The sequence below is a fragment of the Plasmopara halstedii genome, assembly GCF_900000015.1.
Source record: "Plasmopara halstedii genome assembly, contig: Scaffold_289, whole genome shotgun sequence".
NCBI lineage: Eukaryota > Oomycota > Peronosporomycetes > Peronosporales > Peronosporaceae > Plasmopara > Plasmopara halstedii.
Genome location: NW_020187210.1, coordinates 586,878 through 605,999, shown reverse-complemented (window position 1 = coordinate 605,999; position 19,122 = coordinate 586,878). Strand labels below are relative to the sequence as shown.

General features: G+C 42.0%; 4 protein-coding genes across 4 annotated transcripts; 3 read left to right on the top strand and 1 right to left on the bottom strand.

The window, feature by feature from the left end:
• The first annotated feature begins 18 nt into the window (after nucleotides 1–18).
• Nucleotides 19–972, top strand: PHALS_15091 (uncharacterized protein). Its single transcript, XM_036407339.1, has one exon. It carries the CDS (start codon nucleotides 541–543, stop codon nucleotides 742–744), a length of 204 nt encoding a protein of 67 aa, XP_036263049.1. The 5' UTR covers nucleotides 19–540; the 3' UTR covers nucleotides 745–972.
• Nucleotides 973–1,301: 329 nt separating this feature from the next.
• PHALS_05404 (hypothetical protein F441_17248) lies at nucleotides 1,302–3,839 on the bottom strand (the record flags this gene model as incomplete). Its single annotated transcript, XM_024722971.1, has 5 exons — nucleotides 1,302–1,330; nucleotides 1,387–3,226; nucleotides 3,295–3,351; nucleotides 3,609–3,623; nucleotides 3,714–3,839. The coding sequence occupies 5 exons, from the start codon at nucleotides 3,837–3,839 to the stop codon at nucleotides 1,302–1,304; spliced, it is 2,067 nt and encodes a 688-aa protein (XP_024573994.1).
• A 10,391-nt stretch (nucleotides 3,840–14,230) lies between these two features.
• On the top strand, nucleotides 14,231–15,061 carry PHALS_05403 (uncharacterized protein; the record flags this gene model as incomplete). Its single annotated transcript, XM_024722969.1, has 1 exon — nucleotides 14,231–15,061. One exon carries the CDS (start codon nucleotides 14,231–14,233, stop codon nucleotides 15,059–15,061), a length of 831 nt encoding a protein of 276 aa, XP_024573993.1.
• Nucleotides 15,062–17,257: 2,196 nt separating this feature from the next.
• On the top strand, nucleotides 17,258–18,553 carry PHALS_05402 (uncharacterized protein; the record flags this gene model as incomplete). The annotated part of the gene is made up of 2 exons (XM_024722968.1): nucleotides 17,258–18,109; nucleotides 18,182–18,553. 2 exons carry the CDS (start codon nucleotides 17,258–17,260, stop codon nucleotides 18,551–18,553), a joined length of 1,224 nt encoding a protein of 407 aa, XP_024573992.1.
• Between the last annotated feature and the right edge of the window lie 569 nt (nucleotides 18,554–19,122).

Genomic DNA, 19,122 nt, shown 5'->3' with positions numbered 1-19,122 from the left:
AAGCTAGATGTGAGCCTTTGCATGGGATTGTGAAAAGAATGCTTCAAACTGTCATGTTGTATTATTGGACAGCACAGGTCACAACTTTCACTTTGATTAGAGTCTTTGCCATAACCCCCTGAACTCCACTATTTCGCGCACTAGGTTTTACGCGTTTAACCTCTCTCTGCTTGTTAGTGCAAGTATATTCAACTTTATTTGATTAATGACTTAATTTGGCTGTGTTTGCTTGTCATCACACACCGGCCATCAGCACCAATTTATGTATCAATCCAAAACTTGAGGTTACCAGCTATAGGAATGTTCACCGCTCAGTAGACTCATTGTTCGACATTCGCAAGGACAAATGATTTAAAAGGGTGTGTCTTTCGAGCCTAGATTGCCGATATAGGACTCGCGATCTGCACCTCTCATACCGGCGGCAACGCAAAGCAAATTCTGTTTGCCGCATCGAACCACTAAGTTTTAAATTCATGGAGCACGACCTGCAAAACTAACCGCACGAAACTCGCGGTGGACATCGTTGTGGATCGCGCTGTCATGAACAGGAGGAGAATTCGTCTTGTATGTCATTTAGGCAGTCCTAATGAACGTACTTTTAGGATGTCTAGCCTAGGCAGTGGATGTCGTTGGCGCTCGGCTTGTTTGTGGCTTGCTTTACGGGATTTGCAACGATGCAAACTGCGAAAAAGGAAGGTGACAAATAGACGAGCACAAAGTTTGAGAGTCTTAGATCGTCACTAATGAAAAGTGTTAGTTGAATGAGGGCAGAAACAGAAAGTAAGATTGTGACCATTTCCATCCACTGTGAATCCAAGATGCAGGACTGAAATCATTTCTTTTTTCGACCTTGATAGGGAGAAATCTGCTACGATTAGGCGGAGTCCTGCTGACGATTACCGCAGGTACTTAAATAGCAACTAAAAGAATAACAGACGGACTGCATTCCTCTTATACATACAAGTAGAGCACAAACTTTTCGTCGATAATTTCTTGAAATCTAGTAAATGAAAAAAAAAATCCTGTTACGGAGAGTAAAATTTCAAGAGATCCACATAATCAAGAGTTGAAATAGAAAGACCCTCCGATTATGATCAATTTATAAAAAATAGCAAAGCACTTCATGTTGTTGCTACGCATCTTCTGTTTCTTGTATCCTCGCTATAGTACGCTTTGACATGTTCAAACACATGCCCCTATCTTATGGACGACTGCTATCTCTCCAGCCATCTGAAGCTTTACCTTAACACAAGGTGGCACAACTCAGTGACAAGAGTCCTATCGTGACTGCACTCTCTCTACTAAATGGTACGCGTGTTATGATCGGAATCTAAAAGTCAAGAGTTAGTAGCAAATACAGACAATCAAGAATTAGTGCAAACGTACCTAAGGATGAATCCACTCGACCTTCGTACAACACGGTATCGTCAGAACCAGTAGCCTTCATACTGTTTTCAACAGTGCGTTCAGTTAATGACAGGTTTGCATCACTTGAACCACGTGAGATGTCATTTACTGCATGCAACTTTTGCTGTTGCTGTTGCTGTTGCATCTGCGTCTTGCTTGAAGCAGCAATAGCTGCTGCTAATTGTTGCTGTTGTTGCTGTTGTTGCTGTTGTTGCTGTTGTTGCTGTTGCTGCTGCTGTTGTTGTTGCTGCTGATGTTGCTGCTGTAGTTGACGTTGTTGCATTTGCTGTTGCACTTGTTGCTGCAAATGCATTTGTTGCTGAGAAGAAGAATTTTGAATCATCGGATAGTACAATGCCTGTTGTGGTACAATTTGATTCCCCATCAATTGATACCCTGGCATACCTGTACTAAATGCACCATTAATTGCATTCAAAGCCTGAAATTGCTGAGACTTAAGCGATTGCCCACTTTGTGCCCGCATGTGTTGCATCTGTGCTTCCAATTGTACCTGAGCAGCTCGAGCTTGCGCATTTGCAATAGCTTGAGCTTGAGCTTGAGCATGAGCTTGAGCTTGAGCTTGAGCTTGTGCTTGAGCTTGAGCCTGAGCTTGAGCTTGTGCTTGAGCTTGAGCATGTGCATGTTGTCGCATTTGTGTATTTGCCAAATGTTGCATATTCAAACCTTGCGAAAGATGAGGAGGAAGTGCAAAAGACCCGGCCAAATATAAATTCGGATCAGCAAACATAGCCGAAGCTGCATGACTATTCTGAACTAATAATGCAGCAGCTTGTTGACTTGCAACGGATACTGAAGATGGCACTCGATTCGTAGTAGTTGAGATCATAGACGTTCTAGATGGTAACGAGGTATTACTTGTACTACTTGTGACAGTAACAGTACCAGTACTAGTTCCAGACGTCGTTGTTCCACTTGTGCGTTGACTAGGTGTACCACCTCCAGTAATAAGTAAAGCTGATGTCGTTCCTGCTCTCCTCATTGTTCGAAATTTATCTTTTAATTGCACATTTGATCGATCATTAAATTGTGGTCCCAATTCTTTGTCAATCAGAATCAATGACCATACATTACGTTGCCCATTGTATTTTTTCACTCCTTCTAATAATGCACGTTCTTCTGTTGCTGAAAATGGTCGATATTTTCGGTGATTCTTTCGATTTTCAGTATATGTTGCCAATTCTGGTCGTGTTTTTATTAATGTTCGCCATTTATCCTTTAAATCAACGCCACTGCGACCATGAAATAAATGACCAAGATGAGGATCACGTAATATAGAACTCCATGGACAACTGTCATCTGCATATCGCTGAACTCCCAATACCAAAGCAGTAACTTCATGTGGACAATATTTCCGTCGTTTACCTTTTACACGTTCTCCTACATTTTCACATGCAAATTCAGGAGAATTTCGAGGAAAAGTGTATCCACCTCCAGCAATTGAAGTTGCATTTGTTGTATTTGTAGCAACTGGTACAAGAGTGGTATTTGTACTTAATGTACCAGTTGCAGAACCAATGTTTTGTGGGTACTGCAACGGATGTTGGTGCATTTGAGTTTGATGTTGCATTTGTTGCATTTGTGCTTGCTGATGAAGTTGATATTGTTGTTGTTGTTGTTGTTGTTGTTGCTGAAGTTGTTGAAAATGCAATTGTTGCATATCGGCTTCTTCTTTAAGTTGCATTAAACGAGTTGCTGATGGCTGTGAAGTGGCAGGCACTATTTGCGCATCTGAAACAGCAACTGTACCTGTTTTTGCTGGTACGCGTGGCATCGTGTCGGCAAATAAAGCGTCCACAGACTGCAACATGAGTACAAGTAAATTAAAAGTCCAAAGTCACGCAACACTAAACACTTTCAAATGATCACCTTTGTCACTCCTTTTGCCCCTTTCCACTCAAAAATGTCGTTCCAGTCACCTAGACACTTTCACTCCCCTACTTGTTGATTGTGTGGTGCTAAACTGAGCGGTGAGATCACTAGACTCTTCTCCTTTTCTTTCTCTCTCTTTTTTTTTCTCTCTCCCTCTTGCCGTTTCACCCACACACTTGAATACACCAGATGCTACTAAATATACCGCAAAAAACCCTGACCACGTCCTACAGGTTCTGACCCTGAGATTGTAACGGGTTGCAACTTGTGGACTTCTATTTGGCAAGTTTCGCAAAGAAATGACAGTGTACGAAGAAGTTGTCTGTCTGGCACGTTTTTAAAAGTTGCAGAATTGCAATGTTAGTGCAAAACAGACAATTTGCTGGAAACAACTTGGTACAAATGTGCCATATTACCGTTCTTGCTCCTTTGAAAAGATAAGCGCTCTTTTTAAAACTTGGGTATAATTTGATTGCAGCTTTAGGGGAAGACGTGGCAGGAGTGAATGTTAATATACAGGATTGCGCGATGGAGAGAAACATTGTTCCTGGCAGCAATATTATTGCATACATTGCCGGCTAATTGTAGAGCTAAATCGTACCTAGAAAGATGTCCACGAGGTCGATAAAGTCGCACGAGTACAATCGCAAGACAATCGATTGACACACAACGTCGTTACTTCTACAAGTTGCCGCGCGAATTGAGTTGCCACGAGGGGTTTGAGCTGGAGCCGTGCGTTATGTAAATGCAAAGGGAGAAGGGGCCCCAATCACTGTATTGATATGTTACTGATGTTTTAAGAGACAGATACTTTAGTAAATGATGAAATTATTTTGATACAGAGAAAGAGAATTGATTGGAGGAGAAAAGGTAGGGAAGGGTGAGGGTCAGGGGAGTTCCTCTTGATACCGATTGTCGAGTTTAGCAGGGGCAAATGGCGTGTGGTATGTTGGCACTACGCAGAACAGTGGCATACATGGTACAGCTGGGAGATGGTCACAAAGATCTAGCGCAATTTTTAATTACAAAAACATTTTCATTTTAATTTAAATAATCAAGAAAGGCAATTGGCAATTCTCAAGGTTAATAGGAATAATATAATGAATTTTCATACATAATCGTGGCTTACGTTATCAAGAAGAATGAAAATGTGATGTTTACTTACATACGTCGTCGTACGCAATACATTTCAGTGGACGTACCAATGCTGCCAAATCCGACACATGAAACAGAAAGGACGGTACACTTGTACAAATCTTCTTGTTGTATAATCGGATAATCATCTAATTGTGGTACATGTGTCACGAATACTTAGCAAACGGGGCGGGTATGGTAGCCATCTTGCCACTTCAACTCGAACAAAAGTTTTACGGTACATACCATAAGAAATTGAGTCTATAAAGCTATTTCTTAAGCTCATTGCAGTTATAAAGATCGACAATTGATATCTACATTATGTTTCAAGTAGTGCTGCTTCACTTTGATGCTTCTTTTGTTCCGTAATGTCATGTTTTTACTCTTTGCTACATACCGGTATTCAGGTCAAGAATTTAGATCGTGGCTAGAATAATTAGTACGGTTTAGTGTTTTATCATCGCTTTAAATGGTACCCAGTAATTTTAAAGTTCAAATTTCGTTAAAAGAAGGCAGCCCTCCTCAACAAATATTCAAAAAGGCAAAAAAAAGACTGCATATTTGCTATTTGAAAAAAGTCCAGACTTTCCATCACAAAATGTCAAGACATTAAACCATAAAGACTGCTGATCATATTCAAGTGATTGATGACACATTTGTGATGGCGGACTATTTGATAATGACAAGATTTTGAAGAGACCATTCGCTGGCGGTAAATTCGCTCGTTAGACTGAAATCTATCGCAATTATAGCCGTGGATTAATGTCAATCTCAAAAATGCAACTAGTTTTTTTCTCAAGGGAAGACGACTATGTTCCACGTATTACGATTGTCAAATGGATATTGTAGTTTTGATATCATTTAAGAGAACTATTTTGAACCTACTTTGTCATGTATCTGACTTATCATTTATCAAAGTGAAGAAATCAACTACAAAAACTAAAATAAGAGATTCATTACGTGATATTAAGCAAGATGCTTCTGTGAAGCAAATTTTGCAACAACAGTATCGATAAAGTTACTTTGATGTATCTGTAAGAATTATCCGAGCAAAATTACCCACTTTGTAATGTAAAAGGTAACGAATGCACAAGTAAATTATTTTCTGGCAAGCTTATGTATGGGCTTCTGACACATTTATCGCGCGTATATTTGTCTGGCAAAAAGCCTCGTACAATAAAAGTTAAAGCTAATTTAATGAAATGGTGTTTGTGCAGCGAGATTACCGTGGCGTCTTGAAGCAGGGATGTTCTTGACTCGTGAAGCTCGCGTTGGTAATTGAGCAAACACATAGTGTGTATTGATTAATGTATTGCGGTATATATCATTCCTTTATTATCACTTTGATATCGTAGACACTGATCTTACTCACAGAATTCCACCACAGAACTTCACCACGATACAAGCTCAAGTATCATAAATCTTTTCTTTAGGTTCGAACGACAACAGTGCAAACGGGCACATGCCCCATTACAAGATTCCCAGTCCAGTTGGGATACAAACCAATCTAGATACATACAATCTTTGTTACGAAACATTTTTCTCAGCCCTTACACCTCAGGTGCGAGCTATGAGACCACCTCTTCACTCCTGATACCAATCGTCTTGGATGAAGAAGGCTGATAGTGAATACACCTCAGTGTAGCACGTACTGCATTGGAATCTTATGCCTTTACAGCATACAGACGAGGAGAGACGAGGTGTGACGGGTTGCCGTTCACGTAGGGTTCTTCGTACGAGCCTCTATCGCAACTAGTGTTTGGGTAGCTCGGCTATTTTAAGAGCTTCATAAACTAAGAATTGCTGCGATCTACGTTGATACTTGACAAATACGCTCCACTAACTCTCATATGAATAGTTTCTGACGCGCGGCTAGCAGTCCGTGTTTACCATGTCTCCTCCTTTTTGAAGTTTCATCATCATATATATAACGATACATTTGGTACTCATAATAATAGCAAAGTGCAATGTGAATTTGTACAACCGTACAAAATTGTATTCACACAAGTGTATAACATGTATGAAGTGCAAATGCGCAAGTTACTTTTCAACACCTTTCCTCGTTAAGATGCATACTACACTGGATTACGCACTTTGTCTTGTCCTTATACGAAATTGCGCAAAAGTAGCAGCTTCACGAGATAAAACAGCGCCTGATGTTTTTAGTTTACCCTTTGCTCTTAATTGTGCCTCGCCCTCAGAGCATACTTGCACCGAAAGTACACAAAAGAATGGTGTTATGAGCCTTAAGAAACGATCCTCGCGACGGATGCGCTAAAACGCGCCACAAGATTGACAAGGTAATATTCGACATGAACGGTCATTATGATTTCTGATTCCTTGTGAGATGACTCTGCCCTTAGCCCACGATACAAAGTTTAGGCAATCTGCGCGGACGTGGTTTTTAATGCGATTATCCTACACGCTGCACGTGTCTCTTACCCAATGCCCTTTTTCATTGGCGAGATTTGCTGAACGCCCGTCCGTGAGACGTTCGACGCTATCCAGATCGGAAGTCCTCCCCCCTCATGGATTCAAACATTTTTTACAGTAAGCGTCAGAGTCAAGTCAACTATCGCTCAAATGATCACATGGTAATTATGATTTCAAACTGAAATCTACACGTGTCTATGCAAACGGGTCTTCCGCTCGCATCGTGAGAGAAAGAGCCCGAAAATATTGCTTCACCGGCACTTCGTAATCAACACGTCATTGCTCTTCAGGAAAACCTCCTGCGCTTGAAACAGTGGTGGTTAGTAAAATCCCTATCCTTCTCTAGGAGGATACCTTGAGTATTTGAAGCTGGTGTGGGTGTGAAAAAGTATTAGCATCACGTCGCGCACCAGACGAAAAAGGGTAATATCTCATCTGCCCTGGAAATTTGCAAACCAGCTTCAGTAAGGTGTACGTCCAATTAAAGCGTCGACAAAAACTTGAGCTTGTAAAGTATAGAGCACGACACGAACGTCGAGACAAAAAGTCATCAGTCTAGCTCCTGTTGTTCAATGCCCCGCTCGTTTCCATGATACAGCTATTACATTAATCGACCAAATCCAAACTCACCACAAGATCAAACCTCAATCGGTAATGAAAGCGCGCTGCAACGGCGACCTTGCTTCTCCTCCATGAAAAAACAAGCGTGCGCCAATCATAACCAACCAGAAAACCAGGTTGGACTTGCCAAAGTGGTTATCGAGAGTCTCGTCGTGCATCCAAAAAAGATACACAATGTCTCATATTCGCTCTCTGTGCTTCATTATCGCATTCCTAGGCGTGAGTCGCTTCGAGCTGCTCAGACCACTTTTAAGCGGAGACTGACTCTGCTAGAGGGGATGGGCTCCGTTTGCGACAGACTATCCGACTGACGCATAATAGAGGGATCATAGTGTGGCCGATAGCCCATACAGGGCGCAGGATGTATGCACAATCTCGTTGGGATGCTTAGAATATAACTCAATCCTTTTTTCGCAATGACTGCGAACAGTTTGATGTAGCAAGGTCGCAATTTAGTCTTATCGACCACAAACACTTTATGTGTAGGCAATCAGTAAACCCTTTTGATCCGCAACATATCCATGCGTATTCCACCTACCTCACATGATTCCAGATTACATCCAAACAAAAACACTGAGTTTACTCCGAGATGTATTTGGGCTGAAATCAGCAAGTCGAATTTGATCGACAGGTCCTCTTCCACTAAGATCGGAGTTATTTTGTGGCGGCATCAAAGCGGTTTATCGAATCATTTGTTTAAATGAGGTTGAAGCCTGTAGCCGCATGTATTGCGTCATTCAGCGCAGATTTGACAAGTGGAGGCAATTCGCTCGAGCGCTGTGGTCTCTCAGCGTAAGTGGATCGAAGAGTAGCCTCCGTAACGCGGCTTTTGAGTTCTGTCTGAGCTTCTGTTAGCAGATTACCAGCGATTAACCTGTACAATTTGAAGCCGAGTCTTTCTCCGATATTATGTCTACGGGTAGGCCATGTTGACAAAGCAATCTACCAAGGAACTGCTTGGCTGGATCCTCTCCGAGCACAGTTTCGCTAACTGTAGTGGGGTGAGCCTTCTTGTCCAGACGGCGAACAAATATCACAATGCCAGCATTGCCGCACGAGTTCTTGAGGATTCAAATCGTTAGAGCTCTTAGTCAAGTTACCGTGCGGCGGTGCGCTTGATTAAGCGACAGCTAAGTATTCAAATCCTTTGCTTCTCAAATATCTTAACAACGAAATAAAATACCAAGGCATCTAACCATAAATTGCATTTATCGTCTCACTAACTAACGACGCTCTTTATAGTCGGAGCAATATGAATTTGCGTCTGTCTCACATCATACCAAGCCGGCTAATACCTTACCTCAGATACAGACATATTATCGTGCAATTTTTTGCGAGAGATGCGATGACGACGTCACGGTGCGCAACAAAGCATGGTCGACGTAGCTAGAAAGCTGCTTAGAGCCTAATGAATGCACCCTGAACTTGACAAGTGCATACTATATTTCAGTAGATCCTTGTCATGAACAGAAGAGCTATGCCTTTCCACATTTAGCTGACGAATGCCAAACGCAATCTCTCATTTATATTCGTTGGCATATCCAGTCTGAAATATTGAAGAGCTTGAATAGATACGCACTAACGTTTTTAAAGACCGCCTGTTCTGCCCACACCAAGCACCATCTGACATGTAGTTAAGAAGCCGGCGAGGGAACGCGCCATGCCGGCGACGTCTACACTGTACTTGTGCGAGAAATTATCTATTCAACTGCTATGGGACAAAGATACTAGCCAACCATTACTTCGTGTCTTTGCTGCTCACACGCAACATAAAAGAAATCTCCTCGGCGTAAAAGTCAAGGTTGTCGACATTGGTAAACTATTTTCATGCACATACATCAAAGTTCCACTCTCAAGGCTAATGTACGGCTCTCCGCATCCGACTCTTCGTGCTCTGCTCGAATTTTTGTCAAAAATATAATTTGAAGCTCGTGTGAATACTGAAGTTCGACGCAACCTGACATTTTACGTTGCTTGTGCAAATGTTGTGGCCTGATTCGATGCACCATTTGGTAAGTTAAAATGGCTAGTATACTAAGCATCTTCTGTGGTATAATGAGCCACTCCCAGAAGTTTTCGCTCAGAGTGCTAACAACTTTGAAGGCGGTAGCGCTGTCTAGAATCAGCACTTGATGATATCGCTACGTAGTAGCCAATTTATTAGGCCATGCTGTTCTGAAGCGCATCCTTTCCAGTAATGGGACTTCGCGCTGGGATGGAGCTCCCTTTAGCTTACTATAAGCATACAATTACCCAACTGTCGTTGACCTCTCTGACATAGGATTTGGCGTGAGCAGATAATTTCACTATGCCTTACCGAACTCTCTTCGTACTTTGCGTGGCCAAAAGCGTTGATTACGTCCTACTACCCCGTTCAGAAGGCTATTACCATGTGACGCAATCTTTGGCTCCCCAATCTGGGGTACCATGCGTGGTGAGTCTCTTGTTTCCACGTTGCGATACATCTTTGGTGATGGATGCGTACGACTCTCGAAGATAGCTGCCCTACGCATTGCACCCAATGCTCTGCCTGTCTGCTCAATGACATATTTATCCATGACGAATGATGAGCTCGTTTCCTCCTTCGGTACCAACTGTACCGTTTTGGTGACTTCATCACTTTGTCATCTTTAGGCATATCTGGAGGTATCATCTCTGTTGTTCTATATAAACTCGTGCCGCCACTTACCCCTGAAGTTATAATGTTCGCACAGTGGGTCAACACACGGTCATGGTGACAAAGCAATATCGCCATATCGCGACAAATACGAACAGTGATAATTCTATAGTGTATAGCCTAGTCTTGTTCTTGCGACTTGCAGTCGAACTTCAACTCCACCGACTCTGAAAGGGGAGGCTGCGACACCAAGTCGCTTCCACTGCCCGTCGGGCCTGACACAGGAGACAACTCACAGCTACTACTTACCGTCTTACTAGATATTAAACTCTGAGGACCACGACATACAGTCTTCCGCTCTCAGCAGATATACACTGGTGACCGCGATATACAATCTCCCTCTTCTGTCTCATCTAGCGACCGCAGCTAGCCACCACTTCTATCTTCAAATTCTGATTGAAGTGCCTAGCAAGCCAATTGCTCTAACATTTTTGCACCATTGAATGGCCCGCAAGGAAGATATTGCTGCTTCGTATCTGCGCTAAAAGCGCATCTAGTGCTGATAAAAGTGAGTTTTAACTCAAATAGCTTCATCAGAAAGAAAGTGTATGACACCAAACGCCTTCGTCTTTCGGTCGACCCATGGCTCGTGGAGTTCGAGACACGCCGTACCTAGGATATGATTGAATTCCGAATTTAGGTCTAGGATTAGACAACGTTTCACGTTATCAAAGCCTCTGAATCTCACTAGAATTTCTAACATACCTGCGATCATTATATCAAAGCCTTCTTCTCAAGACGCACGGATATCGTATCCGTAGTTGCCATCTTTCATGACTCTACACGTCGCACCTCTACATTTACCAATACACTCGTCTCGAGACGAACAAAAATAGTTTATATATTTGGCAGATTTCATGCCATCGCGTACTGTATAAGAAAGTAATACGTTGATCCTGGGTCTAGCAGGACTTACTATGGTTTCACAAAGCTCGGGACGTTGTTATCCATAACCCACAATCTTGGGCTAGAAGCCCTCTTCTCATACTTTATCCCTTTAAGACTGAATTCAGTCATTCACAATCTCCACATAACAAAATTCAGATCACAAAGTTATCGGTGATTATTACAATGCATACATTTGATATGAGAATGGATAACATTTAACTTACAAAAATCTTAAGATGATACTGCTCATGGATAGAACGCAAATGTTTAACATTTGTGCGCTCAATAGCAGATTTTAGAGTCGAAGCTTTTCTGTGCAAGGTGCACAGCAGCCCCGTTGCCACTGGTAGCTCTTTACGACCAGGTCGCGAAGGAGCTGTAGAAGCTGTTTGATTGATTGTCCCGGAGACCACTAGACAAGCTGAGAAAGTTTATGTTTATTGTTGGTCTCGAAGGGAGCAAGGGTCTAGCGGTCTAATGGCCAAATGCGGTGATTGCCCACCTGGAGGTGTCTACCGGCTATGTACCTCCGGCAACGCCTCAACCAAGTCCGATGACAGCGCAGGTGACATCCACTGTAAGGACGCTGATTTGAGCATCCAGGATTTCAAAAGAATGAGCGGAGATAGACTATCCATAGAAGCAGTGCGTCGCGCTTGTTGTAGTCAAGCAAGATCGCGCATGAAAGCGGGCATAGCTGAAACGACAGATGGGCGGGTGGTCAAACCGTGTAACCAGGCATATCGAATACATCAGAAGTTCTTTGTTTAGCCATCAAGAAAGGCGACTAGTAGACTATGTGCAGAAGTAAATCACTCTTGTCGCCGCAACGGCATCAGACCCTCTACCGGAGGCAAAAATTATCACAATCTTGATGTATAAATCAGAACAGGTGCGGCTCATATCAAGATCGTTTGTGTCTGACCTACTGCTTAACAGGCGGTGGATGTCGCATTTGATGTGAAGTTCGATGTCCGTGCCACAAGTGCTGGTAGTGAAATATGTACTGGGGTTCCACGTACCTTAGTATGAAGGTGTGGGTCGCACAAGATGGTGTGGCGATACCTTAAATAAAAGCCACTATGTGGCGGGATTGCCTAGGGTTAGTTATAGGCGGCTCTACCACAAAAAACAATTAATGTAGTTTATATTTTGAGCGAAAGAGTTTACTGCCTTGAGTTAAGGATGTGAGTACTCTTGGAGCTAGCGGGTTGCGATCCACTACACCTATACTGGTTCTAGTACGGAGGTAAGGTCGGTGACCTTACTTTAGCTTCATTAAGCGAAGAGCTACGGCAGCCTCAGTGAAATATCTAAGAGCCCCATGCTTAGAAGGAGGTCGAAATATCCATCGCAGCTACGAGGTATTCGCATGTGATTTATCTGTGGGGATTTGCACCTCATGTTCTTCGTTCGCTTTGGCTGAGAAGTTTGACGGGTTGGACTCCCACGCATGGGTAGTCAACAAATTCCTCTCGGGGATCGTTGAGTCTTAGTACCACAGGGTGATTAGTTGGCAAGAAAATGGTCTGTTTGTGTCTCGTGGAGAACAAATTTACGGAATTTCTGCATGAACCCACCTCTCATGCGTTAGTTAATCAGAGTTTCCTCTGTGCAAGGTTTACGACAATTCTGATGCACAAAGCTTGTCATGCAATTTGTACTCAATTGTTTTGACTTAATTTCGAGAGTGACATAGATCTTCTCATCTCATCCAATGCTAAGCTAATATGAAAACATATATGCACTATTACATTCGATTATACTACATTGTTATTAAAACTTTAGCACCTTTGAGCTCATTGATTCCGTACAGTCGTAATACTTTTGTAATTTTTGAATGAGATGAGCAGGTTGTCGCTTGGTGCTCGAGATCTCGAAGTCCTAACCAAGTGCAAATATCGATGCGTGTTCGTGGCCAGTACAGCGCTTTTCGCATACGAAGAATTTCTAAAGCAGAACACTCCTGTACGAATATCTATGTGACACTATTGCTTCGCGTCTTTGTTTCGTACACAGAGGCATGTTGGCAACCCTTTTTTTCTCAAGAAATCTTTTATAATTTCAAGCGCTCATATTGAATCTGGTCGACATGTAATTCGTGCATTGTCTGCGTCTCACGTCTGACGTCAGTATGCGTAGAAGATGCTGACAGTATGCAGAGCTTGAAGTAGTACCATTCGTAGCGGTTTGACACCCACGCTATCATTCAGTGATGAACGGGCGTTTACGGTATGATGTTGCGGCTTTTAAAAAAGCCTACAGATTCTGCAGATGTTGTAGGAACAATGCGCGAACAATAATAAACTAAAAAAATTAACACACCGGACTGGGTTCTTAAGCTTTATTCTTTACGAAGTAGAGAACTTTTGATCTAGGCATCAGGCCCCTATCCACTCACACCCTGCCTCTTCCTTAACGTGCTTGAATATGGTCAGCTTGCCTGCTAGCTTAACATAGTCTTCTTCCTTTTGCGTATTGCTGCTGCAGAGTCGTGCGTGAATTTTTTATGGACAAAGTTCCTTGATGTCCACTTAAGGTGCATTCTAGGCCGATAAGATTTGACAAACGTGCATGTAAGCACTATCGTAAGTTATAGAAGAATATACAAAGTCGAGAATGACCGTATTTCGCATTAAGTAGTGAAAGATATTATCTTTCCACGTTTGTAGAGCTCTCGTCGAACAGACCATGGGTGTAAACATATTGTCTATCGTTGATTTCAGGTTTTTATTATATAGTCAGATAGAATTGTTGATGCGCCTGGACAGCAGGTAAAAGACTACTTTGACGTCCGTAATCAACGTATGTAGAGACTAAGTTCACCTTTGCGAATAACTTAAGCAGCCAACAATACCTAGAACCTGAATATCGTGATCTTTACGACCACAAGTAAGACACAATAACTTATTGTTTTGTGCAAATATTCAATAATTATACTTGCTCGTTATATACAAATTGTCAAAATTTTCGTTTGTTAAGCTAGTTTCGAGCTGTCAAACAACATTCTATTCAACGAACCAATCATCACACACTATTGTAGTGGACATGGCACCGTTGGCTGATCCGATTATCACTGCAGCCAGGCGCTCCGGCCCTTTGGGCTGTCCCACCCGCTTCTCCCTCGTTTCTTCTCGCCAGTCTGTCCATTCTCCGATTGGTTCAGTTAGTGATCGGGTCATGAGTTTCCCTACACTCAGTCGCCGTCATGTGGCCACGCCATTAAACCGCAGTAAAAGGAGATCACATGGCAACAGCAACAATAGCACGAAATTAACGAAATCACCTCAAAATTGTGTACGAAGCGAGTCACTTCGATCGACATGGATGACTAACGGTAGCGATTCAATGGAGGAAGAAGATGAAGACCTGAGTCAAGAATCTGATGCTGAGTCAGATGCGCTTCAAATAGTGAGTCAATCGCAGAAACCGCTTAGTGATTGGGCGTATTGGCAACGAGATGCAGTGGCACTTCCAGACTGCTGGACTAGAGTCTATGCTGTTTTTTGTCGTAATATCTTGTGGCTCTATCGATATGAAGATGCTTCAGCTAATAGCCTACTCGTTTGTATGCGCGTAATGGCGCTAGACGTTGGAACGGACTGTCGCCAGTTAAAATTTCGAGATGGAGTGACAGCGACGAGCGTACAACTATATATGTCAGACTTACCTGCACTTGATCGTTGGCATAATCACGTGTCGATAGCAATGGCCATGGTATCTGAAGTTGAAAAGGAAGAAAGAAGCCGTGCATTGATTGTGCCTGCAGTGGCATCGGCGGTGAAACATAAAATTTTCTGGAAGGAATTAGCCACAGCGGTAGTTTCAGGGATTCAACCGCTTAGTTCTGGACATAATCCAAGCTATGAAACGAACAGTTTGGTCGTGCATGACAGCAGAAGGAAAAAGAGTATGAGACAGCACTGGACATACGTCACGACTGCACTAAAGAACGTTTTAAAGCGTAACAGACAATATCCACAACTGCAGTATCAAGAAGAACGACGGTAGGATAAAGGGTGCGGGTGTAGGAACTTCATTGTTTGTTACATGGTCTACGTCCGTAAGTTTAATTATTTACTCGCCACAAAGAATGTTTTCCGTGGCGTAAACCGCATCCAAATTTGAAGTATTGGACGAAACAATGCGGGCCTTTCCAATTAATATTGCACTAATCACAAGAAGACTGTCATTTTTTCTATGAAGAATATTTGGGTAAGATAATTGCGAACGTTCCTTGCATGTGAAGTGAGTTTTCCTGCTGTTTGCGTAAGCTTTAGTAAAAAGGTCACGATACATTTATGTGTCAGCTGATAGTGACTTCCCATTTTGCAGATACAATCTCATTTGCGGAACTATAAATGTAAATCATTGCATACTTTACACTCAAATAGTCGAAATTTTGCCGTCGGATGACTAGCGTAATTTTTAAATACAAACTTCATCAATACAGCGCATCCAGGTGAGAGCGTCAATTAATGACTCATCCCTTTCAAAACAAAAAAAATATGCAATGAGGTTGTAAATCTTTTGGATCCTGCAACAGTCATACATACTTTCAGACACGTTTCAGAAATTCGGATTTACTTAGTCAAGATCCCTAAAATTCTGACTCGCCGGAAATAATTTTTGTTGTTGTGAACCACACTTTCTTTAGAAGATTTTTCGTATGTGACTAAGTAAGCATATCAAGGATAAGATTTGACATCGAACTGGATTAAACTGGCTAGATTTGCAAGCAAGTAACATCCGTTGTATGGAAGAAGCCACGGACTCGCTACCGTGACATAATGCTACAATATAGTTGCCTCCTTCGATTCTTGCTAAATGGAGTCGCAACAAAGTCTGAGTCATCTTCCAACCAAGGGACAATGACTTGCCATGTAACTACTTGGTATATAAATAGGTCTATATAATTAGTGTCTTGTAATGTCTGTTAAGTTTATGATAAGGTCAACCTACAAAAACATTATAAAAAGACACATATTTGCAGAATGCTAGCAAAACGCTCAAATAACCACGTTGGCTTCTGTATTTCGAGCTTCTCCATTACAGCATGCGGCTGAGTTGTTGCTTCTGTCTCCACAAAAAAGTAAGTCTAGCTGTTCTAGTAAATAATGATAGACTGAGAAGCAAGATAACAGCTCCACTTTCGGCGCCAGCAAGCGTGCCTTTGCTTTGCGATGGATTTAGCATGATTTAATCCTATCTTAAAGTTAAATAGAGACTTTACACTGATTTACATGAAAATTGACGTTGAACGAGTATCGCCTGAAATATTTTCCCTTGCACTTTGCTCGCGAGCACGGACTGATGGGCACGAGTTACAAGGAGCATAACAATTAAGCGATGTGAACATGAATCTTCTCGCAGTGTATCCATATCTCGCTCATAGATTACAATAAGACAAGACGCAGTGTCACCAAGCCCGCTCTTCGTAAAATTGACTTCACTTTCTTTTCATCAAATTAGCTAATGCTAAATTTTGTTTATTTCAAAAGCTTCACATACAATTGCAAAGACAAAAGGCATTCTGCACTTAGATCCTAAATGTTACAATACGAAAAAAAAATTAAGAAAGTGGCTCAAGCGATTTAAGTAAATTAGTATAATATGCCCTCAGTCAGGTACACCAACCAAGCAATGAGCGGTGCTTTTGAATCTCAAGTGGGATATTAGACGATAAACGATGATATGTTTTCAACATTTCAGATTTTTCTGCAGCAGATTTACTTCATCAACGTCGTGTTTTACAAGACGTTCGTCAATTTCGATGTTTAGTCAAGACGAGAAGCAAAGAAAATTGTTCAAAGCGAAAAGAGACTTTGTTTGAGTTTACACAGAAATGTAGAGAGATCTCTGTAGTGACTATGGGCAAACGGGCTAGAGGGACAGCGTTATTTTGACGCGATTATAAAAGGTATTGATCCTTTTAGGAGCATACGAAGTAGAACAAGCTGTCGAGCTTATCCATATGGTGAGAGATTCACTCAAGCTTTACCAGACATTTTTTCTCGTCCATTGACACTTTCGTGCAGTTGAATGACGCTTTGTACTTGCGTTAACCTTTTTCAAGCACTGTCGTCAAGACAAAATTGGGTTTAATCTTATTGAGTTACAAGGAACGATCGACGACCCAAATTGGCGTAAAGGGTTCGTTCCTCCAAGCTTTGCTCATTTTCCATATGTGTGCTGAACTAGACAATAATGACCAGGGTGGTAGAAGCGCACGATGCCGAGCAGGACGAGCGATATTCGGAAGACCGCGAGGGGTATTTGAACGATGACGAGCGGTACTCGGATGATGGCGAACGGTATTCGGACGATAATGAGCGATATTCAGATAATGACGACTTTGTGAAGGAACTAGAAGAGCAGCTTAGTGAAGCCAAGATGACAATCATTGCGCTGACCGAACAGCTGAGAATGATCAAGAAGAGTGGACAAAAGGTGGAGTGGGAGCTTATGGAGGCTCGTGTTAGAACACCTGAACTCATGGTTGAGCTCGCAGTCTCGCAAGAACGGCTCAAAGCTGCTGAGGAAAGCAAATCTCGACTTGAGAAGCAATTAGCCGAGGCACAAATTAGAATAGCCGATGACATACCGCGGCTTGAGCGAGAGCTTGCCATTGCGTTAGAGCAACTCAAGGCATCTCATGACAAACTTGAGGCTGAAAAGCAAAAACACTCGCTTCAACTCGAGAATATTGAACTACATCTTAAATCGATGGAGGAAAGATTTGAACTCCAACAGCGCGTAGAAGGTGTATCCAAGCAATCATACAAGCGAGAAACCGAAAATTGGTTAGCACCTTCTAGCCAACTGTTCTTGGCTCCTGTAATGATCATACCGGACACTCTTAATGAACTTACCTGTGTCACTTTTGTTACTGGATCATCAAAAGAAGTTATTGATGAAAGGGTTCGAAAATTAAGAGGTCAAATAGTTCCTGGTGCAAGAGCAATACCCGTCGAATCTGAGGAAGAAGCAGACAGTATTAAGCAATCCATTGTGGATCGGGGAAATGCACTCACAAAGCGCAAGTGCTTCAGTAATCCGGTGAGTCTCATTTCTTTCATACAAGCCAAAGTTTTTATCACCAGTAACATTCGTTTCAAATTCTGGTGGTAGAAATTGTGTGTTGATGTCGAATTTCATAACGAGCCCAACAAACTTTGTACGCGGCATAGTGGGGATGAAGTAACTACGCGCGAAGAATTCTTGCAACTGTTTAAGGCCCCATTTGCCTCTTTTGGTGAAACTGTTGATCATAATCCACAACCGATCGGAACGCATATGGATAATAGTGTCGGAAAGGAAGTGTCGCCTCTGAAAATGACTGTTTTGAATAAAAAAGCTGTCAAAAAGCTGACACCCCCGGCAAGTCCGACGTCGGAAGATGATAGTGCTGATGAAGTAAGACAAGAAATAGGAAGGCGTCTGCCTATAAAAGGATCAAACGGTAGGATCTCTAGACACTTTGGATATACTTTGTCCCGCTGAAGTTATCATGAGTAAAAAAACATAAGAGTGGATTATTTCTATCGAATCCTTGTTGCCACGGAGCACCCGTATGCCTTGATAGTAAGGAATTGGAGCAAACGTTTTTGTGAGACCAGTTGTATATGATTCATATCTGGTTTTACTTAGGACCACTGCATTTCCACTCTCAGGACATTTTCTTATATGGTTAGTTTACGGGCAATACGCCGTAGTGAAGCGGTATCGCGCACTTAAGATGCGCCGAGAATATTTGAGTGTAAAACTGCGTATCTTGGTGAAATATCTTCTTTAGGATTTTTATGTTTGCAGTATGATGCAATCACTTTAACGACAAGACTTACTACGATATAAATCTATACAATTCTTGAATAAATGAGATGGAAACAACAATGTTGAAAGTCACGTATCACTTGGAAGAATTGTAAGTCGAGGTCCGTTTCAGCAATGTCTAATAGATTTACAAAGTCTATACTTCAAGCTGACTGTCGATTATTCAATAGATACCTAGGTTATAACAGATGTCTTCTACTTGATTATCATTCATCAAAAGTAATCGACATGTTGCCACG

Bases quoted from the DNA above. Each gene is read 5' to 3' on its own strand.
- PHALS_15091 (XM_036407339.1), top strand. From the start codon at position 541: ATGAACAGGAGGAGAATTCGTCTTGTATGTCATTTAGGCAGTCCTAAT.